This window comes from Salmo trutta, chromosome 25 (assembly GCF_901001165.1).
Source record: "Salmo trutta chromosome 25, fSalTru1.1, whole genome shotgun sequence".
Taxonomy (NCBI): Eukaryota; Metazoa; Chordata; class Actinopteri; order Salmoniformes; family Salmonidae; genus Salmo; species Salmo trutta.
The window spans coordinates 35619347-35643302 of NC_042981.1; the positions used below are offsets into that span (position 1 = coordinate 35619347).

Genomic DNA, 23956 nt, shown 5'->3' on the forward strand with positions numbered 1-23956 from the left:
TGAATGGTTCAGCACTCATTTTGTGTTATTTAAGAAAGGAGAGAATTATCATCTGGTGTAAGAGCTATGTAGTCCTTTTGAGTTGACACGACACCTCTCCCAAAAAAGGGCACATGTCAGTGATGTTCCCTGGAAAGGGAAACTTATTTACTTCTGAATCACTCCTATGAGGCAGAGTACAGTAAGATACCTACTGAGAGAATCAAGTCAAAGGGTAGGCATGAAGTCAGATTAAAGTTGGTGTGTGTGCGTTGAGAGGATATATAGGGGATGGTACAATTCTGAGTGCTTTGGTTTTTATTTTTATTCAAGTTTAATGTTGAAATGGAAGTCATAATGTAACTCATGTTATAATGTGACGAGTAAAGAAGAATGGGGAAGAGATGTTTGAGTTCATTAACAAACTATGATGATTATGGTTTTGGGTAATTGTTCTTCCATATTTTTACTTGTAAATGCAAACCTCTGTATTATACTCCTATACCAAACTCATTAAATAATCAATTATTATTTATTATAGTTGGAATATTGACCAACACAATACACATGGAAGCCAGATATGGCATGTTGGGAATTGCGCTACCTTACAGTAATCATCAAATAGTCGGTGATTCCCATCACCCTCTGAATGAGGTCAGTGAGCTACTGTACAAATCCAAGAAAAAAAGAAAAGTCACTCATTACGGTACAAATGTTTACGAAACATAAACAGTCTGTCTACCTGAATGGTCTGGAGAGAATACTGATTGGAAAGTACCACCATGACCGGCATTGACTGCTCTTACCCCAGACCCAGAGAGAACGAAACCAAAGATAGGTTTAATGCTCAGCATGGTCTATTTAGTCTGTTCTGTCTGCCCCCAGTGGGGTTCCTCAGCCAGGGTGTAGAACTACAGAACAGTACAGAGGTTACAGTCACAGCTAGTACAGTACTGCAGCGTGTATAAATAACCAAATCATCCATTCTGTCTATCATACATCATCATTACTAATCTGAGGGACAGGTGAAGAGAAAGGGATGCTTACTAAACAATGATATGGCACACAACCACACCATGCAACCCACTTTGATTGGATCGTTAAGTCTGTTAGAATGGGCAGTACAGGGGCTGCTAGGTATAGCTGACAGACAAAGTAAAAAATAAGTAGGAAGTGACAAAAACAAATGGATATATAACACCATGCTCATATAGCATATCCCCTTCAGAAATGCAGACTTCAAACAAAACAATTATCCATCCATCTTTCATTTACAATTAGATTTTTTCAACTGAACACATGAGCCTCCCTCCTCTCAAACAGGGTGGCCATTTCCCTGACATCTCCTTCCTGTATTGTACATGATAGGTGTATAATCCTATATATTTCCTACTTCAACAGTTTACTACCTCACTCTCTCACTCCTATCCTGGATGCTAGCAATGAAAGCAGGAACGGAATTGCACACAGGCCATCTCTCTTCCTGAGCCTCTTGCTCTCCTCCCCCCTCTCACTCAGTCCTCTCCCTGCAGGACCTCCACAGCCTCCAGTAGGTGTAGTGCCAGGCTGTACTGGCCGTGGTTCTCAGGTAGGATCTCTATGAGGCGGCTCACCAGCCTGCTGGTCTGGCTCAGGGGCACCGACGGGCACCCCAGCTCACTGGGATCCTGGGGATAACACACACACACACACACACACACACACACACATATAAATACAAACACCATCAGTAAACCAAGCAACACTAGGGGGTTGAATTAGGCTAAGAGAGATGTTTTTAGTCACCTTGAGACAGTTGTTCTAGCATGTAAGGTAACACAGAGGTTGGTCTCACCATAGCCTTGAGCCAGGTGCAGAGTGTTGGGGGGAGGCGTGCCAGCAGCTCCATGGCGGGCTTGGTCTGGGTCTGGGTGTGAAGCAGGGAGTAGCTCAGCCTCTGGCCTGTTAGAACCAACAGCTGAGAACCCAACACGTCCTTATCCTCCACCTCCAACATCACCTGACAGATAACACACACACACACACACACACACACACACACACACACACACCGGCTTGCTTCCGCTTTTTTAATCTACTTCATGAGTGATCATATTCATTTGATTAATGTGTGTATAATGTTACTTGTATTTTGTATTGAAGTTGTTGTTGGTGGTGTTAATGACTACCTACCTGCTCTGCCCGGGGGTCCAGGCCCTGGTTGTACAGCTCACACACCAGGTGTCTGCGCAGGATGTCTGGGTTGACTTGCAGCAGGGTCCCCAGGTCCAGACACAGAGAGGGCCACATCTCGTCCCCTGACTCAAGGTCCAGCCGGGTGGATGCAGGAGCCATCCCTGCCTCACTCTGGGTCTTCACCCAGCCTGTCAACACCCTGAGCAGGAACTCCTGTCTAAGAGAGACCAGTCCAGGGTCCATATCTCCGCTGGGCATCAGCTGGATGGACACCAGCTCTCTGAAGAAGGCACTCTTACCCTGGAAGAAGGAAAGACTTGCAGTGATTATACTGTAGGTGTTATGCATGTGTGTACTCTTTGGTTTACGCCACATGTGTTGGTCTCACCTTGCTGTCGAACAGGCTGAGTGGTTTGACCCGGAGGTTGAAGGTCATAGCAGTGTGTAGTAGAGTGGCCAGGAGACAGTGGTGTTGTACAAGGGGGTAGTGGATTCCCCTCTGCTCCAGGGCTAACTCTACTATGGAGGCAGGACCCTCCGCTCCCCCCCACACTTCCTCCACACACAGCTCTGGAGGGGTCACCTCTTCTATCCCTGAGTCTGCCTGGAGGAAAGGGGGGAAGGGGTTCAGAGTTACCAAGGAAAAGCCTCACTTGCCACTATCAATCTACAAATGCTTTAGTTCAAAAGTCATTTTTCAATGCTGCAGCAACTAACAGGGCTCGCAACTAACTTTTTTCCTCACCGTCCCGAAGTGCAATTTCAACTGTCCCAAACTGAAGTTGAACTATCCCAAAAGTAAAATACTATTATTTATTTTTTTAAATGGTTTTGATATGCCAACATGGGTCTGGGTCATTTGCAGTGCTTTTGTTGTGTGTGTGTGTGTGTGTGTGTGTGTATGTATATTTATTTCTGAGACAGTCTATATTATTTATTTAAGAAAAAAAATGTTGAGCATCTTAATTAAAACAGACAAACATGCATTACATTATTAATAATAATAAATTGAACACGTTAACCACATGTATACAATATATCTAAGAGAGAACTATGTTATTGTGAACTGGTTACTGAATCAACTTAAGTTAGCGACATTACATTCCACCACCAGCTGCCCCATTAAAACAACATAACACAACAATAGCCTATACAATAAAGAATGTGTGTTCCCCAGCCTTCACTTTCTCTGCTTCACCCTCCCTCTTCAGTCAATGAAGAATGGTGGCCTTGACCTTTTTGAGCACCACCACTTACATAACAGCCAGGGCCTAAAATGTACTTTTTGGTTCAACAGATTTAAAAATCTACCAGCCACTCATATTTCAAACCAGCCAAAATAAAGTAAAAATCTCTAAAATTACACCAACAAAACACACACAAAAAAGAGATGAGCATGCTTTGTAATGTTTCTAAAATAATACATGTATTACTAGTAAGTAGTAATGTGGCATATTGTTCTTTGAACACAAAATACCACAGACGAGACAAAATGTTCACCTGCCGCTTTAAAGGAGGTTACCTTGGTAACGCGACGTGAGTCTGTTCGTGACTGAGATTGAGAGTGACTAGTATCCGCGTTGCTTCTCTTCCCTAGCTGTTGAAACTCAAACATTAAAAAACAACCTAGCTTGTGAACAAAACAATGTAAATAGCCACTTCAGTAGACTTTCGTTTAAAGTAAATTAAACTGTTATGCCTGGGCGCAGCGCTTCATAAAATGAATCTGTCACTCAGCTCTCCACGTGCGCACACACAGCCCCCAGCCAGGCAGTGTTGCAGCGCCTGGAAGAAATACTTTGCAAATTTTACAGTGTGCATTCGATACAGGCCACGGAGATACAACCATATTCTCTGGAATACCATAGTAGCTAGCCATAGCGTAAAGACAATGCAAATGCCACAGCAACTCCCGGCACACGCAACCTAAACTCCAGGCCAGCAGACAGGCTGGGAGAGAGTAGCATGTACATTTCAATAGGCCTATTTGCCCAACATTGTAATAATATTTTAATATTAAACATTTCCATAACCAAAATAATGACATATTCGAAGCCTTGCCAATCATATCATTGCTTGAAACCTGGACGTTTTACATCGCCTACAGCTAAAATTATACCATTGAAACCAAAGGCAGTAATGCACAATCCTATTGTTGCATGTTTAGATATTCCCTCTTTCCAAGTTTCTACCATTAGGCAGTATATCCCGAGTGGCGCAGCGGTCTAGGGCACTGCCTCTCAGTGCAAGAGGCGTCAGGCTGTATCACAACCGGCCTTGATTGGGAGTGCCACAGGGCGCTGCACAATTGGCCCAGCGTAGTCTGGGTTTGGCTGGGGTAGGCCGTCATTGTAAATAAGAATTTGTTCTTAACTGACTTGCCTAATTAAATAAAAAAATATCCATCGCATTTTAAAAACCGCTTCGCATCAGGTGCACATTTGGGAACGCTGTTCTCCCGTAATAACATTTTGGAACATTCACGCAAATGGTTGAGAGGAGTGAACACATTGCTGCTCTTGTAATGTGAATTATTCATAGTTTATCAACTTTTAAGCTAAATGTTGTGATCCGTTTCAGCAGCCTCGTCTTTGTGTTTAAACATTTTAGTATGGAACCACTGTTGTATGCATTTTATATTTTTCTGGCCTATCGTCCCCCAACTTCTATTTAGAACCGTCCCAACGTCTGTTTCGAACCATCCCAGACAAAAATAATGTATTGTGCCCGGGAAAATGGGACACCCTTAAATTTCGAGCCCTGAATGGTACATCATTGCTGTGACAAATCCTCTTGCACTTACATCCACTTTGCATGCAGCGCATGCTTTTTACCTGTGCTGCAGTTAATCTGCCTAACTGTATGCATCCATCCATCTATTTTTGTGTACCTCCATCAGAATCTGTAGCAGCTCAACACAGGAGCCCAGGAATGACGTCATGGCACCGTCTCCCATTCCCACATCCTGAATACACACAGAGACACCACGAATGTTATATACCGTTATGTGTACGTCTAATCACAGCCCAATCAGAGAGGTAGACGTGTAGCTGAATAGAGCAGTGCTCTGCTCACCCGTCGACACAGGCGCTCTTTAGGGGCCTTCCCCACCTGTGGAGAGGAAACGCAAACAATCTTTCATGAAACACAAATATAGGACACCAGTTTTCTGTTCTGTTGAAAACAGAACCCATTTGAGTCCCCACACTAACATAATACTAAAAATAGAAATACTTTAGAAAATTAGAAATACTAATCTTGTAACAGTTGTAATAGCGTGAGGATGTTCAGCTATGCAAATATAGTGTACATTTCAGCTGATGTCTGCAGAAAATCCTACAACTTCGACCAAACTAAATGTAAATCATATTTCTACACAAGTGAAATGTCAGTTTTATCGCCTTTAGTTGGCAAGGTAGTCACATGTGAAGAGCATTATAAAAATAATTATGATCGTGACGTTTCATGCATCAGAACTCTCTCACATACAAACACACCAAAACATTAATTGCTGCTCACCTTCTCCATAAGGAAAGCAGCAGCTGAGAAACGTTTAACGATGAACGTGTTCCACATCATTGAGGAGATGCCTGCAGGAGAAAGAGAGTCTTATAGTACAAACCAAAGGACACACTGAGGAAACACAGCGTGAATATTAAATACGATTCTGTATTGTCTGACCCAGCTGGATGTGAGGACTAGAGACTAGCTTCAGGTGTTCCACTGCACAACACAGATACCGCCCCTCCTACAGGGAGAGAGAGAACAAAGCATTAGATTTTACACCTTAAACTGTGTGTGTATAGATGTGAATGGATGTGACTGTGTATAGATGTGTGTGTGTGTGTGTGTGTGTATATATATAGATGTGTGTGTGTGTGTGTGTGTGTAAGGGAAAGGGGGATAACCTAGTCAGTTGTACAACTGAATGCATTCAACTGAAATGTGTATAGATGTGAGTGTCTGTGTGCTGGTACTGTTTGGAGCCAAACCTCTGGGTATTTGTTCCACTGCACCACATACTCCCAGCAGCAGTGGGCAAAGAGCAGGTCAGGAGAAAGGGAGTCTGGGAAACGCTGACACACAGACACCAGCAGCTCTGGAGGAACACAGAAAACACACACTCTTTAATACAACAACCCCACTTCCTATAGATGAATCAGTTTAGTGACCATAGAGTACCCACTCACCTGCTGCCTTATTGAAGTCTGCATCCTCCTGGCTTTTCTCCCTCAGCACTGGCTGGGAGGGCTGTTCTGTTCTCTGGGCCTCCCCCCTCCTCTGCAGCATGTCCTTCAGCCCCTCAGGGGCCAAGTCCTGCCTGAACACCCACTTAGCCACACTGTCTGCTATACAACCTGAGGGGGGGGGGGGGGAGAGAAAAAGGGATCTACTGTTCATGTGATTGGATTGGTGAAAGCAAAGTTTCACTTTACCACTCTCACCAATCCCAAACCTCTCAGATCTGAGATTCCTTCAAGAATTTAAGGTAAGGATTATGGGCTTTTTATTCAAAGTGGCTGCAGATCTGACTTTTCTGGACCTTTCTTCCTGGGAGTTAAAGGTCTAGAAGCTTCTGCGCATGTGTGGGATTCTGTACTTTACACACAGTCTCTGCTCTACTCGTAGAGAACAGGTTACTCTGGCAAATGGTGCTCGTTTAATAGTTACCGGTAGACCAAAGCTGAATCAATGTCTGCAAGATCACAATGACAATATATAATAGCATAGTATACCGTTATTGGAATGAAGCTGAAACGGTCTAACCACAAGGACAACGTAGTGAAGAAGGCACGACAGCGACTCTTCAACCTCAAGATGCTGAAGAAATTCATCCTGTCCCTGTGGGCCCTCTCAGTGTTCTACAGGAGCACCATTGAGAGCATACTGTCATGCAGCGTCACAGCCTGGTACTGCAACTCCACCGCCGTGGACTGCACGGCTTTTCAGAGGGTGATACGTGCAGCCGAATGCACCATTGGGCGCACACTGCCTACCCTACAGGACACCTACAACACCAGGTGTTGCAGGAAGGCCAAGAAGATCATCAGGGACCCCAGCCACGCCCTGTTCTCCCCGATTCAATCACTCAGAAGCGGGCAGTACATGGCAAAAAAACTGAAAGACTGGCCAACAGTTTCTACGGTCAGACCACCCCCACAACTCTCACTTACCTGCTAATCCCCCCATGGACATTCTTTCTCTGGCCATTTCTTATGAGATCTCAGGATGATGGTGTGAATGGTGGAAATTCTCGCTCATGCGGCCATAACTCCACAGCGCGCACCACTGGGCAAAAATATGCTACATATATATATTTTTTTAATTGGACAACCCGTTGCTGACAGGTGTATAAAATCGAGCACACCGCCATGTAATCTCCATAGACAAACACTGGCAGTAGAATGGCCTTACTGAAGAGCTCAGTGACTTTCAACGTGGCACCGTCAAAGGATGCCACCTTAGTTCGTCAAATTCCTTCCCTGCTAGAGCTGCCCCGGTCAACTGTAAGTGCTGTTATTGTGAAGTGGAAATGTCTAGGAGCAACAACAGCTAAGCCACGAAGTGGTAGGCCAGACAAGCTCACAGAATGGGACCGCCAAGTGCTGAACGCGTACCGAGTAAAAATCATCTGTCCTCGGCTGAAACACTCACTACCGAGTTCCAAACTGTCTTTGGAAGCAACGTCAGCACAAGAACTGTTCGTTGGGAGTTTCATGAAATGGGTTTCCATGGCCGAGCAGTCGCACACAAGCCTAAGATCATCATGCGCAATGCCACGTGTCGGCTAGAGTGGTGTAAAGCTCGCCGCTATTGGACTCTGGAGCAGTGGAAACGTGTTCCTGGAGTGAGTCACCCTTCACCATTTGGCAGCACACAAGACAAACCTTGGTTTGGCGGATGCCAGGAGAACGTTACCTGCCCCAGTGCATAGTGCCAACTGTAAAGTTTGGTGGAGGAGGAATAATGGATAGGGGCTATTTCATGGTTCAGGCTAGGACCCTTAGTTCCAGTGAAGGGAAATCTTATCGCTACAGCATACGATGACATTCTAGACGATTCTGAGCTTCCAACTTTGTGGCAAAAGTTTGGGGAAGGCCTTTTCCTTTTTCAGCATGACAATGCCCCTGTGCACAAAGCGAGGTCCATACAGAAATGATTTGTCAAGATCGGTGTGGAAGAACTTGACTGACCTGCACAGAGCCCTGATCTCAACCCCATCAAACACCTTTGAGATGAATTGGAACGCAGACTGCGAGCCTGGTCTAATCGCCCAACATCAGTGCCTGACCTCACTAATGCTCTTGTGGCTGAATGGAAGCAAGTCCCCACAGCAATGTTCCAACATCTTGTGGAAAGCCTTCCCAGAAGAGTGGAGGCTGCTATTACAGCAAAGGGGGGGACCAACTCCATATTAATGCCCATGATTTTGGAATGAAATGTTTGACAATCAGGTGTCCACATACTTTTGGTCACGTAATGTATGTGCTTTGATTGAATCAAAACACAGGTGTGCTGCAGTTTGTTAACACCATCTGCTCAAAAGTTCGCTCCAAAACATAATTAGCATTCACGATTGACAGTGAGAAAAGTGAATGGAGGGTGAACACACAAATTTGTGCGCCAACTAACACATGCGCAGAACGTGATCCGGATCTTTCCATTGGGTTCTAGGGGGGGGGGACGGAAAGGTGCGGTTACCTACAGATTAACAGCCACAGCCTTTTTATTTCTTATAGTATTTCTTAAAAGTATTTGTTCAGTACCTCGGCCCCCCTCCAGCAGGGCTTTGACTGAGCAGTGTGGTGTGGCGCCCCCTGGTGTTCCTTTAAGAGGCGCCACACACAGCAGCGTCTGCAGGGCCAGCACGTCCTCCAGCTGTCTCACACACACCGCCCACTGCTCCAGCTCCAACGACACCGCCTCCCACTCTGACTGAAACTGACACACACACACACACACACAGAGAGTCAGTGACGAAGCACACACACACACATCAGTGTGTGTGTGTGTGTGTGTGTTACCTTGGTCTCGGCCAGGCTGGTGATGTTAACCTTGGCAGCGCGGTGAGCCACTATTGCAGCCAGCAGGGCAGCAGCAGCACTGTGTGACTGGACACACGCAGACCGCACCTGCTGCCACCAGGGGGAAACACACTGCATGTCCCACGACGACTCCACCGCACCTAAGGAGAGGAAGAAACACAGACGTCTCTGAAAGTCAATGGGAGTCCACCACAGGAGGCTGCTGAGGGGAGGATGGCTCATAATAATGACCGGAACGGAACAAACGGAATGGCATTAAACACTTCGAAACCATACGTGTGATACCATTCCACAATTCTGCTCCAGCCATTACCACAAACCTGTCCTCCCCAATGAAGGTGCCACAAACCTCCTGTGGACTCCACTACCTATTATCTTACCACAACCCAACTGCTAACTCAATCGTATCACAGCACAGATCACCTTACAAAATAAGATGTGATCGCACACCTTTCATGGAGCTGAGGGCAGTGAGGAGTGTGTGTAGGTGTCTGACGGCCTTTGGTTTCTTCAATACTTCCTTCTCTCTGTGCAGCCATACACTCAGCAGCAGAGACTGAGGGAAAGAACACACACATAGACAACATGGATGAGTTACATTTCCTTCCATTTGAGTCTATTCTTCCTCCCATACCCAAATCTCCCCTTCCTTGAATCGGAGGTGCGGATCAAAAAAGATGGATGAATACATACAGTTGGGCAGATGAAAAAATGTCCCTGCGCTGAAGCACAGGTAAAAAACATGTGCTGCATGCAAAATGGATATTAGTGCACGTCACACTCCCATCCTGTTGCCGTACCACCCTCCTTCCTCTCCTCACCAGTAAATGCTGTGGGCTAATGCCTGTCTCCTGTAGTGTGTCACAGACTTTCTGTAGAGGGCTCTCTCCTGTCAGACAGCCCCAGAACAGAAAGCTCCCTACAGGGTAAACAACAACACAGTCTTACCCTTTATACACATAGGTTTCAAGTTTTAATGTTGCGTGCACAAGTACACATTTTGCCACAGAACGAAGGGAAAATGTAGCAGTTTTAAAGCTAATTTCCTGCAATTTTACACATTTTCAATGTCACGTGCACAAGTACAGTGAAATGCCTTGATTATAAGCTATAAACCAAACAATGCAGTAATTAATAACAATGTAATACTAAAAATAACTTAAGGTAGAACAAAAACACACAAGAAATAGAAATAAGAACACGAGAAAGCAAGAATACTATATATATAGGGTCAGTCAGTTCCAATATCATATTTACAGTGTGCAAGAGATACTGGAGTGATAGATTTGTATAGGGGTAATGTGACTGTGTGTGTGCGCACGCGTGTTCATCCTACCCAGTTGTGTCCAGTCTGCGTCGGGCCCTGGGACCACCCTGATCTCCTCTCCTTCACACTCCATCTGGGACAGGAAGCCGCGTACAGAAAGTGATGCGTCAGGGGAGTCCTGGGCAAATGAGACGGAGGGGCGTGAGCCGGAGGTGAGCTCTGTGTAGCGCTGCAGGATAAGGGAGACACGGGCCAGCTCCTCCTCTACACCTGCAACCTCCGTCTGGATAGGAAGAGGAAGAAGAGGAGGAGAATTGTAATTTTGAATTCTGTAAAGTGAGTGTGGAAATGGTGAAAAAAAAATGACTGACAAGACAAGCCACCGGGGTCAGACAACTTGGATGGAAAATTACTGAGGATAATAGCAGATGATATTGCCACATCTTCCATTTAAGCCCACTAGAAAGTGTGTGCCCTCTTGCCTGGAGGGAAGCGAAAGTAACTCCGCTACCTAAGAATAGTAAAGCCCCCTTTACTGGCTCAAATTTTTTTTTTTTTGACCAGATACAATGCTATCTTACAGTAAACAAATTGACAGACTTTCAGCACGCAGCACTGATGATTGGCAGAGAGAAATTTATAATAAAAAGATTTGGGGGACTGTTTAGTTAGACTTCAGTGCGGGTTTTGACATTATCGATCATAGTCTGCTGCTGGAAAAACATGTGTTATGGCTGCTATATTGTGGATAAAGAGTTACCTGTCTAACAGAACATAGAGGGTGTTCTATAATGGAAGCCTCTCCAACATAATCCAGGTAGAAATCAGGAATTCCCCAAGGCAGCTGTCTAGGCCCATTACTTTTTTCAATCTTTACTAACGACATGCCTCTGGCTTTGAGTAAAGCCAGTGTGTCTATGTATGTGGATGACTCAACACCATACACGTCAGCTACTACAGTGACTGAAATGACAGCAACACTTAACAAAGAGCTGCAGTTAGTGTCAGAATGGGTGGCAAGGAATAAGTTAGTCCTAAATATTTCAAAAACTAAAAGCATTGTATTTGGGACAAATCATTCACTCAACCCTAAACCTCAACTAAATCTTCTAATAAATAAAGTGGAAATTGAGCAAGGTGAGGTGACTAAACTGCCCAGAGAAATCCTGGATTGTAAACGGTGAAGGTCAAAACGTATTGATACAACAGTAGCTAAGACGGGGAGAAGTCTGTCCATAATAAAGCGCTAATCTATCTTCTTAACAACACTATCAACTAGTTTTGTCGCACCTGGACTACTGTTTAGTCGTGTAGACAGGTGCCACAAAGAGGGACTGTCAACGGCTGGCCTTTGGCTGTACAGAGAGCAAACATTAATAAAATGCATGTCAATCTCTCCTGACTCAAAGTGGAGTAGAGATTGACTTCATCACTACTTGTATTTGTGAGAGGTATTGAAATAATGAAAGCACCGAGCTGTCTGTTTAAACGACTAGAACACAGTTCAGACACCCATGCATACCCCACAAGACATGTTACCAGAGGTCTCTTCACAGTCCCCAAGTCCAGAACAAACTATGGGAGGAGCACAGTACTACATAGAGCCATGACTACATGGAACTCTATTCCACATCAGGTAACTCACGCAAGCAGTAGAATCATATTTTTTTTTAAACTGATGAAAAAAAAATACACCTTATGGAACAGCGGGGATTGTGAAGCAACACAAACATAGGCACAGATACATGCATATACACACACACACACGATAACATAGGCACTATACACCCACATACACATGGATTTTGTGTTGTAGATATATAAGGGCCAGAGGGCACACAGTGTGTGGTGAAATCTGTTATGGATGCATTGTAATGTTTTTAAAATGGTATAACTGCCTTAATTTTGCCAGACCCCAGGAAGAGGAGCTGCTGCCTTTATGGGGATCCATAATAAATACAAAATCCCCAAAAGTCCCCACAAGGATGGGTAAAACAAGGAAAATTATCCCTAGTGGGGACATTTTCCACATCCCCACGAGGACAAAGGTTAATTTAAACTTAGGGGTTAGGGTTAAGTTTAGAATTAAGTTAAGGCTAAGGGGTTCTTGATTAGATTTAGTTTATTTTATTTAACCTTTGTTTAACTTGGCAAGTCAGTTAAGAACAAATTCTTACTTACAATGAAGGCCTACCGGGGAACAGTGGGTTAACTGCCTTGTTCAGGGGCAGAACGACAGATTTTTATCTTGTCAACTCGGGGATTCGATCAAGCAACCTTTCTGTTACTGGCCCAACGCTCTAACCAATAGGATAGCTGCCGGGTTATGGTAAGGGTAAATTTTGATTTTGAATGGAAATTAATTTTCGATCCCAACGAGGATAGAAGAACAAAATGCGTGTGAATGCGTAGTGGTTCTGCACTCACAGGTTTAGTGTGTGCATCTGTGCTAGCCTCCACAGTAGAGTGCAGCTGTTGGATGTCAGTGTAGAGCTGGAGCAGTTTCAGCTGGGAGGAACACAACTGGAGCAATGCTTCATCTACCGCCTCACGGTCTGCAGGGACAACACACACACACACAGAAGCATTAAGACACATATGTACAAAAACATGGTTTTGATGTTAATTCTCAATGAATGTCCAGAAACGCACAGTACCTTTCCCCCTGAGACTGGCCAGTAAGAGTCGGGTGATGTTGGTCAGACAGGAGACTGGAGCATTCTTATTGGCTAGCAGAGACTCCAGGGCCTTAAGGGCAGGACATAGAGCAGCAAGTAATAAGAAACTACATTCCCTGGGTGTGCTGACCCCCCCCCGTGTCTGAGTGTGTGTGTGCTCGTTGACCTGTTTCTTAATGGCAGGGTGTTTGATGTCCAGCAGTACACGCTGGGCCTCGCTCTCCAGGTAATCTGAGGAGAGAAGGTCAAAGGTAAGAAAGAGCTCGTCTGTAAAAGGGCATCCTTAAACCTCTTCACGTTCCCCCTCCATCTCACCTGGTTCCAACTCTCTGCTCTTCAGTAGTGTGGTCAGTCTCTTCAGCAGGTGCAGGTCCTTCGCTCTCTCACTCTTCTTATCACTGAAACAGGAGTCAACGCTGTTTTGCGTGTGCATCTTTGCCATGCATGACTATCGAGAGACCACAGTATTCGAAATACGTGTGTGTATGTAGTCACCTGAGGGCCAGATGGAAGGGGACAGTGACAGTGCGTAGTGCTCCAGTAGCAGGGTCGAACAGACACACCTGCTGTGTGTGGAGCTGCCAGCCCTGACTGGTCACACTGTTCACCCCCATCAGCCGGTAGCCTGCATACAACAACCTGACACACACACACACACACACACACACACACAGGAGAGAAGGGAATGGTTACTGGTTACAAATGCTTTAATCAGAACTGTGTGTGTGTGTGGTGTGTGTGTGTGTGTGTACCTGCAGTGTTTCCCGACAGTGAAAGCTCCTACTCGGGGGCCCTGCTGTGTGCCCCACACCTCCAGGATGCCTCTCCTAGGGGCATAGATGACCAGGAACTGAGCGTGGCGCCGTGGGAGGGGCGCGGACGGGGAGGACTCGCCCCGCCCCTCAGACACCTGCACCCAACCCAGCTGGGCGTCCCGGTAGCCTGGGGCAGGGGACACTCAGAATTAGATGTATAACCAGGGCCTTTTTCCAATTCAACAAAAACTAAACCCTACACAATGTTTGCTGTCTTTATAATAAACCACAAAACTCAGTTACTGTTGAGTGTCAAAGGGAAACTCCATTTCTCTCTCTCTCTCACCCTTCCACATGCGGATGGCGATGCCTCTCCCCACGTCGAGCAGCATGACCCTGCCAAAGTCGTCCGTGACCCCAGCAAGAGTGTTACAGGGGGACAGACAGATAGACTCCCCATGACGCCGTGAGTCTGGGAGACCAAACCTGGGGCCGGGACAGAGAGGAAGGACAGCGTGAGGATAGGCTAGGTAATCAGTTCACTTAGAAATGGAAAACAGACCAATTGATTCATTTGTAAGTGAAAGTGGTAAGGTAACTAGGCAAGTTGACTGTGTGTCAGAGTACATGTGCAGAAGAAACAATTTCCTAGTTCTTCTAATAAGAGGGACGTGTTGGTCACCTGACTGCCAGGGGCGTGGCCGGTTCCACCTTGGGCTTCTGTTTCTGAGTTGGCTCCTCCTCATTCTGTTTCTTCCAGCCCAGCCACCCACTGAGAGAGAGCAAGACAATTAGATGGAAGAGAAAGGGTAGAGAGAGAAAGAGGCAATGCAGAAGAAAGAGTGAGAAGAGACGGAAGGGAAAGGAGAGGAAAAATACACGGCAAACCAAATGCATAGACGGAGCCCTGAGCTGGAGAAAAATCGTAGATATTTAACTCATGGTTATAAGCAGAATCATAGCATCCACCCCCCATGAGGGTATTGACAATCACACCATGGGTATTTCAAAATACCCCGGTATACATGGTATACCGCCCGAGCCTAACATTCACTGAGAAACACACACACACACACACACACACACACACACACACACACCTGGCGGCGGTGAATAAGGCCGATGTGAGTTTGCTGGCCACAGCCAGAGCAACGTGGGAGAGGAGAGGCTGGGAGCTGCCCTAGAGGGAGGGAGAGAGAATAGGAGAGTCAGGAATCCCTGCTACTGGTCTGAACTAATGCTGACTGTTTTCTTAGCCGATAGTAACTACGACTTTCTCTCAGAGATAAATAGACATGTGAGGTGAGAAAAAGATGGACAGCAGCCAGACACAAACACACACCTCTATGGCGTAGTAGAAGCCTGTGTAGGGTCCTCCCCCCACAGTTATGTACTGACTCATGGCAGGGAGGCTGCCCTTCACAGAGGCATGGAAACCCCCCAGGATAGACGCATTCCTCATCTGGTCAAACACACACAGGGTCATTATACCTGTGTAGGGAGGTACGGAGAGAGAGCACTGTTAGAATGGAGAACATAGTTACACTTTCACTTTCATTCAACCAGTATCCATCCAATCGATTCTTCATGATCTTCTCCTCCCTTCTCCACTCCCTGTCCTCCTTCCCCCTCCAGCCCCCCCCCACGTCCTACTTCCCCCTCCAACCCTCCCTCCTCCTGTCTCTCACCCACGCTGCTGTGGTCTACGATAGCATCCATGTCCTGTAGACCCCACTTCTTATAGGCCAGAGGAGGAGGCTGGACCACCTCACTGCCTGCTGCCGCCGCTGGGGAGGAGAGAGAGAAGACACGCACATAGAAAGTTAAGAATAATGACAAAGAGAAGGGTTTTGGAGGAAGAGAGGGTAGACCGAGAGAAAGAGGAGATGAGGAAAAGAGTTGACTAAATGGTATGGAAGTCCAGTATACCACCTCAAGCTACAATACACGAAATATACAAAACACACTACAGGTACTATGCTACGTGTCAAAGACTAGCTTGTGTGTGCGTGTCAGTACCTGCATCCTTTCTGGCGAACCCAGCCAGCAAATAGAGAAGATGGTTCTATTAAAACACAGGATTTCTTTGAATTTTTGCATTGAAATTTCAGACAACAAACAAATGTATAAAAAAGAAAAAGAAAATAGCAAAATAACAAATGATTAAAGAGCAACAATAAAATAACAGTAACGAGGCTATATACAAGGGGTACCGGTACAGAGTCAATGTGCGGAGGCACAGGTTAGTTGAGGTAATATGTACATGTAGGTAGAGGTAAAGTGACTATGCATAGATAATAAACAGAGAGTAGCATTAGCGTAAAAATGGGGGTGGGGGGGGGTCAATGCAAATAGTCCGGGTAGCCATTTGATTAGCTATTCAGGAGTCTTATGGCTTGGGGGGTAGAAGCTGTTAAGATGCCTTTTGGACCTAGATTTGGCATTCCGGTACCACTTGCCGTGCGGTAGCAGAGAGAACAGTCTATGACTAGGGTGGCTGGAGCTTTTCGCAATTTTCAGAGCCTTCCTCTGACACCGCCTGATATAGAGGTCCTGGATGGCAGGAAGCTTGGCCCCAATGATGTACTGGGCCGTACGCACTACCCTCTGTACAGCTGTTTTATGCTAGTGGACCAAAACCGAAAGTAACTTACCATGAGATTTAAAAAGCTGTAAAAATTATATATATTTTTTTATTGAAAATATATTTCACAGCGATTTACATGGCACAATGATAAATTGAAATTGAGCGAACAGTGTAGAATTTTTGCAACCAGGAAATGGCTTAGCGATTTCCACTAGATAACACAGTCTCAAAGTCAGAACAGCTTTCCCAATTTGACAACAGATGCCGCTCTGGCGGCAGAAATCAATAGGCGAATACCACAGCCAATCACAACACTGGGGGGTAAGTAATACTGTGAAACACCATCATTACACTACTAGCGACAGATATATTATGGAAATGAAATGACAATGCAAATATTGTAAAAAAAAAAATGTACATTTTACATGTATATTTTAGGCATTTAGCAGACGCTCTTATCCATAGCACCATTAATGCATTACTAAACCTAGTTTTACAACTACTACTACCACCATACCTGTACTGCTACTATAGTACTTTAACAAACAGACACACACACATGCAGCAGTACCTCGAGCCACCTGGTTTCTGCAGGCCCGTAGAGACTGGAAGAGACTGAAGCCGTCGATGGTGACCAGGGCTGCTGGGTAAAGGATACTCAGCTCCTCATGCTGACACAGAGACAAAGAGAGAGACTCATAAACACAAAGTGTCACCAAGAGAACCTTCGTCTCCAGGCCCAGACAGCAGTCAGTGTTTCGATGTGTATTATAGTCGTACCTGCTCGGTGACACCGGGGTGGCGGGGGATCTCATAAGTGCGACACTTGAGCCTCAGCACAGGGTCCTCATTCAACAGCTGGGCTAGGAGTAGGACCCCACTCTGACAAAACGCACACCACCGTTAGATTAACACTAGCCAGACTCCTGACGATATTCTGCCTTCCAGGTCACAGAAGTAAATGCTGATATACCTCGGTGTAGAAGCGTACATAGCCAGATGAGAAGCCCACTACAATACATGTCCAGTCTGGTCGACCCGTGGAACTTCTGAACGCAGATAGAGAGAAGGTTAATACTCATCAATAGAACAAACTTAAGATGCACACACATTGATATGGGCACAGAAGTGAACACACATGGATGGACACATAAGGTGGCTTACCTCTTCTGGCTGGCCAAAGGTATACAGATGACGTTGCTCACACTCTCCCTGTAGAGACACACACAGTGAATCTGGAATCTCGTCTTCTTTCTGTGTCCTTTCCTCTCCTCACATTCCTCTCATCCACCCCTGTTTCTTCCCCACCTCCCTCATCCCTCTGTTCTCTCCCCCTGCCTGTCTCATCCATCCACCCCCATGTTTCTTCCCCTTCTCATCCCCCGGGTTCTACCACCCCTCCCTCGCCCTGTTCTCTCACCCCTCGTCGGTGCTGAGAGTTCCACTCCAGGACACAGCCAGCGCCATCCCCTCTCTGCCTCCGTCATCTGATCGCCACTTCGCTGTCGGAGAGGAGAGAAAACAGCAACACACACCGCCCCAATCAACAGCAGTGTGTCTGTGTCATGTCTGTGCACGTGCGTGTGTGTACATTAAACGTGAGCGTCTGTGTTTTGGGAGACATACCTGAGAGAAACACAGCCTTGCTGCCTTTGGCGACGACCATCAGGTCTGAGCAGGGAGACAGAGACACCAGACAGTCCTGCAGCCAGGGGGCACTCACTGCTGCAGTGTCCTCCTCCACCCCCTGAGGAACACAACACAACAGGACCAATCCTCAGAGATCACTGACGGCTATGGAAGAGTGCTATCTGATTTTTGTGCACAGGACAAAGGCATAATGAAGGACGTTCAGGGATTCTTCTGCCATTGTAATCCTTGGGCGGGCCGCCTAAGCGGGTTTTATGTACACCCATCTAGTACTGGGTCAGACCACCCTTTTGCCTCCAGAACAGAATTAATTATTTGGGGCTTGGAAACATTACTCAATTGGTATCAAGGGGCCTAACGTGTGCCAGGAAAACATTCCCCACACCATTACACCCCCACCACCAGCATGTACCATTGACCACAGACAGGATGGGTCCATGGACTCATGATGCTTACTTCAAATCCTGACTCTGCCATGAGCATGACACAACAGGAAATGGGATTTGCCAGACCAGGCAATGTTTTTCCACTCCTAAATTGTCCAGTCTTGGTGATCAGGTGCCCACTGAAGCCGGTTCTTCTTATTTTTAGCAGATAGAAGTGGAACCCAGCGTAGTCGTTTGCTGCAATAGCCCATCCGTGACAAGGACTGACGAGTTCCGAGATGCCGTTCTGCACACCACTGTTGTTCCGCACCGTTATTTGCCTGTTTGTGGCCCGCTTGTTAGCTTGCACAATTCTTGCCATTCTCCTTCGACCTCATCAACAAGCCGTTTTCGCCCCCACAAGACTGCCGTGGGCTGGATGTCTTTTTGTTTGACGCACCATTCTCGGTAAACCCTAGACAACTGTCGTGCGTGAAAAGCCCAGGAGGCCGGCCGTTTCTGAGATATCGGTGCTGCCTTGCACAGACGATCATACCACGCTCAAAGTCGCTTAGGTCACTTGTTTTGCCCATTCTAACATTCAATCAAACAGTAACTGAATGCCTCGATGCCTGCTTTATATAGCAAGCCACGGCCACGTGACTCACTGTAAAAGATAAATATTTTCGTGAACAGGGTGGTGTACCTAATAAACCGCTTAAGGAGTGTATTTTTTTAAATAATATAATCTTTGAGAACTAACAATCACCAAAATAAAAGCTAGACAGGCAGGGAAAATGCCCAAAACAATACATTTAGTAGTATTGCTTTTGTTATTATGTTTCAGCAAATGAACAAAGCCTTATCCGTTGCAAAATGCATAGAATTGCAGGAAATTAGTTTAGCAGATTTAAAGCTGTCTCTACACCGCCAAGATGGGGGCTTCTAAAATCTTCCCTACAATTTAGCTGCGCCGACCGGCAGACCAAGGCCATTTCCCTTTTTGATCCAGAACAACCCTGACGTTAAATTATAAGAAAGACTACTGGGAGAAAGCTGGACAGAAGGAGAGTGTTGGAGATGTTTTGGCCTGTTTATGTGTTCCGTATACAGTTGAAGTCAGAAGTTAACAAACACCTTAGCCAAATACATTTAAACTAACAATTTTCACAATTCCTGACATTTAATCCTAGTAAAAATTCCCTGTCTTAGGTCAGTTGGGATCACCACTTTATTTTAAGAATATTTTAAGCTTTTATCACATTCCCAGTGGGTCAGAAGTTTACATAATCAGTATTTGGTAGCATTGCCTTTAAAATGTTTAACTCGGGTCAAACGTTTTGGGTAGCCTTCAACAAGCCTTCCACAATGAGTTGGGTGAATTTTGGCCCATTCCTCATGACAGAGCTGGTGTAACTGAGTCAGGTTTGTAGGCCTCCTTGCTCATACACACTTTTTCAGTTCTGCCCACAAAATGTTCTATATGATTGAGGTAATGGCTTTGTGATGGCCACTCCTATACCTTGACTTTGTTGTCCTCAAGCCATTTTGCCACAACTTTGGAAGTATGCTTGGGGTCACTGTCCATTTGGTAGACCCATTTGTAACCAAGCTTTAACTTCCTGACTGATGTCTTGAGATGTTGCCCCTGAACAAGGCAGTTAACCCACTGTTCCTAGGCCGTCATTGAAAATAAGAATTTGTTCTTAACTGACTTGCCTAGTTAAACAAAAGGTCAAATTAAAAAAAATATCCACATAATTTTCCTACCTCATGATGCCATCTATTTTGTGAAGTGCACCAGTCCCTTCTGCAGCAAAGCACCACCACATGATGCTGCCAACCCCGTGCTTCACGGTTGGGATGGTGTTCTTCTGCTTGCAAGCCTCCCCCTTTTTCCTCCAAACATAACGATGGTCATTATGGCCAAACAGTTCTATTTTTGTTGCATCAGACTAAAGGACTTTTCTCCATGTGCAGTTGCAAACTGTAGTCTGGCTTTTCTATGGCGGTTTTGGACCAGTGGCTTCTTCCTTGCTGAGCAGCCTTTTAGGTTATGTCGATATAGAACTCGTTTTGCTGTGGATATAGATACGTTTGTACCCGTTACCTCCAGCATCTTCACAAGGTCCTTTGCTATTGTTCTGGGATTGATTTGCACTTTTTGCACCAAAGTACATTCATCTCTAGGAGACAGAACGCATCTCCTTCCTGAGCAGTATGACGGCTGCGTGGTCCCATGGTGTTTATACTTGCGTACTATTGTTTGTACAGATGAACGTGGTACCTTCAGGCATTTGGAAATTGCTCCCAAGGATGAACCAGACTTGTGGAGGTCTACAATTTTTTTTTATGAAGTCTTGGCTGATTTCTTTAGATTTTCCCATGATGTCAAGCAAAGAGACACTGAGTTTGAAGGTAGGCCTTGAAATACATCCACAGGTACACCTCCAATTGACTCAAATTATGTCAACTAGCCTATCAGAAGCTTCTAAAGCCATGATATAATATTCTGGAATTTTCCCAGCTGTTTAAAAGGCACAGTCAACTTAGTGTATGTAAACTTCTGACCCACTGTAATTGTGATACAGTGAATTATAAGTGAAATAATCTGTCTGTAAACAATTGTTGGAAAAATTACTTATATATCTATACATACAGTGCATTCGGAAAGTACTCAGACCCCTTGACTTTTCCCACATTTTGTTACATTACAGCCTTATTCTAAAATGTATTAAATAAAACATGTTCCTCATCAATGTACACACAATACCTCATAACGACAAAGCGAAAACAGGTTTTTAGAATAATGTTTTTATAAAAAACATATTTACATAAGTATTCATACCCTTTGCTATGAGACTCAAAATTGAGCTCAGGTGCATCATGTTTCCATTGATCATCCTTGAGATGTTTTTACAACTTGATTGGAGTCCACCTGTGGTAAATTCAATTGATTGGACATGATTTGGAAAGGCACACACCTGTCTATATAAGGTCTATATACAGTTGACAGTGCATGTCAGAGCAAAAACCAAGCCATGAGGTTGAAGTAATTGTCCGTAGAGCTCCGAGACAGGATTGTGTCGAGGCAACAACAAAAAAGAAATCAGGGGAAGGGTACCAAAACATTTCTGTATCATTGAAGATCCCTAAGAATGCAGTGGCCTCCATCATTCTTACATGGAAGAAGTTTGGAACCACCAAGACTCTTCCTAGAGCTGGCCGCCCAGCCAAACTGAAGGGCCTTGGTCAGGGAGGTGACCAAGAACCCTATGGTCACTGCCAAAGGTGCTTCAACAAAGTACTGAGTAAAGGGTCTGAATACTTAAATGTGATATTTATGTTTTTGCTTTGTCATTATGGGGTATTGTGTGTAGATTAATGGGGCGGGGACTATTTAATAAATTTTAGAATAAGGCTGTAACGTAACAATGTGGAAAAAGTCAAGGGGTCTGAATACTTTCTGAATGGACTGTAGGTAGCACAGGGGGCCAGAAAGGGTTAGCACAGGGGGCCAGAAAGGGTTAGCACAGGGGGCCAGAAAGGGTTAGCACAGGGGGCCAGAAAGGGTTAGCACAGGGGGCCAGAAAGGGTTAGCACAGGGGGCCAGAAAGGGTTAGCACAGGGGGCCAGAAAGGGTTAGCACAGGTGAGAGGAGAGCTCATACAGTTGTTACCGTATCACAGATACAGCTTATAGAATGCATCTCTGCACCTTTAGTATAGGAATGTGTTTAAGCTATTTATATTTTATATACACAATAAACTGGAACTTCACCCAAAAAGATTAACATTTGGAAAGCTGATTTTTGAGGACATGTTATTTACAGCTCTCTCCTGTGCCAGTGGCTTTTCATAGGGAATCGCCACTACAAAGAACAAGAGTGTAAGAGACAGACAAACTGACCGTGGTGTCCCCACTTCCAACTTCTTTGGCCTCAGGGTTATCCCATGACCCCCAGTTGGAGTCGTCCCAGGCCAGCTCATTCTCTGAGGGGGAGAAAGGCAATCACAAATTATTTGAAGGTGCAATCCAGAATCAATTGTCAGTTTTAAAGGCTATAAAGTTTAACGTTTATTCAGACCAGGTGATGATACACACACACGTAAAACATATTTCGAACTGGCGGGGTCACACTAACAGAGAAAGCAGAGAGAGAAGAGCATGAAGGACAAGAGAACTCCCTTGGCCCAAGAGAGAAAAGGGATGAAGTCGAGATGCTATAAATATCAGTGAGTGGGAGGAGGAAAGCTATTGACAGAACTCCTATTGACAGCCAAGGAGACACCTGTTGCTATGGTCTGACTGAAACATGCATGCACAATGGTTCAGGGTTAAGAGCATGCATGTGGATTGTTGTGTGTCTTCTTTTGTCCAGTATCATGCGGTAATCTGTTCAGATGCCCTCCTGTAGGATGACTCATAGCATACGACAAAGGGCAAAACTCCCCTCCTCCCCCCTCTTTCTTTCCATCCCTGTCTGCCTCCCGCTGTCACTGCAGAGCGAAACAGCTCACCTTCACTGCACCTTGCGCATATCAACTGCTATAATCTCTAATTATATTATTCATTATGTGACAAGCCAAGGATTTAAAGAGATGCATTGTTTACATTCCGTGCCCCTGGCATTTCTAACATCTAGAACAAAAAGTGCGACTTCGAGAGCTAGCAAATTCTGCAGACACGAGACGATAGGTGACTTCGCCCACAGCGAAAACATTAACGTTTGCAGTCTCTTTTTGAAAAGCAAACACACAAGTTGGTCATAAACAGCAACTTCTCTCTCCCAGAGCTGAGCGTTAGCTACCTCCTTTCCTGTCCGCCGAGGAATTGTTGTTTCGCTGGCTCTGGAACAAGAACTCCCGGACTGCTTTGAGTTCTTGGACCCGACAGTACTCGAACAGGCAGCAGGACATTTCGATGCAGTCCCGACCAGAGCGGATACAGGGAATTAGCCAGCTAGGCTAGCTAGCAGCTACAGTCCAACAGGGGAGGAACAACGTTGCAGTACGATTAAGTTAGCGCGAATCTATACAATAAACAAGACTAGAGTCCTCGGCGATACGTTGTGTTGATATCTGTAACGTTCCCAGGAATATCGGTAGAAAATGAAGTGTACAGGCTGTTGCTGTCAGTGGTTTTCGTTACTATTTGTACCGTTTCCACTCTACTTGAAGTGTTTTGGTGACGACACATACCGTTGTGAAACAGGCAATAATAACTTAACACTTTCGGGTCACGGATTTTTTGGAATAGGCTACTTCAGAATAAGAGTCCCGTCCTGTATGCTTTGTAAAAGGATAATTAGGTAAAAAATGATGGAAAATTTGCACAATTATCATAATACATTTTGTAAACGTTATCATACAAATAATAATTTAAAGTATTTCTATAAGATATTTTGTGATTTTTATTCTTCTTTTCAAGCCTAAATGGTCAACAATGTTTTGT

At 45.2% G+C, this 23956-nt stretch overlaps 1 protein-coding gene across 2 annotated transcripts; it reads right to left on the reverse strand.

Annotated features, from left to right (window-relative positions):
* Positions 1–286: 286 nt before the first annotated feature.
* On the reverse strand, positions 287–23702 carry LOC115162494 (rab3 GTPase-activating protein non-catalytic subunit). 2 transcript variants are annotated; one of them, XM_029713842.1, is made up of 34 exons: positions 23313–23702; positions 22412–22494; positions 18114–18234; positions 17908–17989; positions 17652–17699; positions 17461–17536; positions 17268–17369; positions 17059–17158; positions 15589–15687; positions 15243–15391; positions 15001–15080; positions 14583–14672; positions 14247–14386; positions 13898–14087; positions 13641–13784; positions 13461–13543; positions 13312–13376; positions 13125–13215; positions 12895–13022; positions 10537–10750; positions 10022–10119; positions 9651–9756; positions 9180–9340; positions 8922–9096; positions 6345–6512; positions 6147–6253; positions 5836–5902; positions 5674–5744; positions 5230–5265; positions 5045–5119; positions 2543–2758; positions 2152–2454; positions 1814–1978; positions 287–1646 (listed from the first exon to the last, which is right to left on the reverse strand). In XM_029713842.1, exons 1-34 carry the CDS (start codon positions 23419–23421, stop codon positions 1494–1496), a joined length of 4095 nt encoding a protein of 1364 aa, XP_029569702.1. In that variant the 5' UTR covers positions 23422–23702; the 3' UTR covers positions 287–1493. The 2 variants fall into 2 exon arrangements, with proteins under 2 accessions (XP_029569702.1, XP_029569704.1); XM_029713844.1 differs by lacking the exons at positions 17059–17158; positions 17268–17369; positions 17461–17536; ... (3 more) ...; positions 22412–22494; positions 23313–23702 and adding an exon at positions 15920–16100.
* Between the last annotated feature and the right edge of the window lie 254 nt (positions 23703–23956).

Excerpts from the sequence above, each read along its gene's own strand:
- LOC115162494 (XM_029713842.1), bottom strand. The coding sequence starts at position 23,421 with ATGTCCTGCTGCCTGTTCGAGTACTGTCGGGTCCAAGAACTCAAAGCA. Across the intron at positions 18,235-22,411 it reads TTGGAAGTGGGGACACCACG|GGGGTGGAGGAGGACACTGC; the intron begins GTCAGTTTGTCT and ends TGTGTTCCTCAG. Across the intron at positions 2,455-2,542 it reads TCAGCCTGTTCGACAGCAAG|GGTAAGAGTGCCTTCTTCAG; the intron begins GTGAGACCAACA and ends TCCTTCTTCCAG.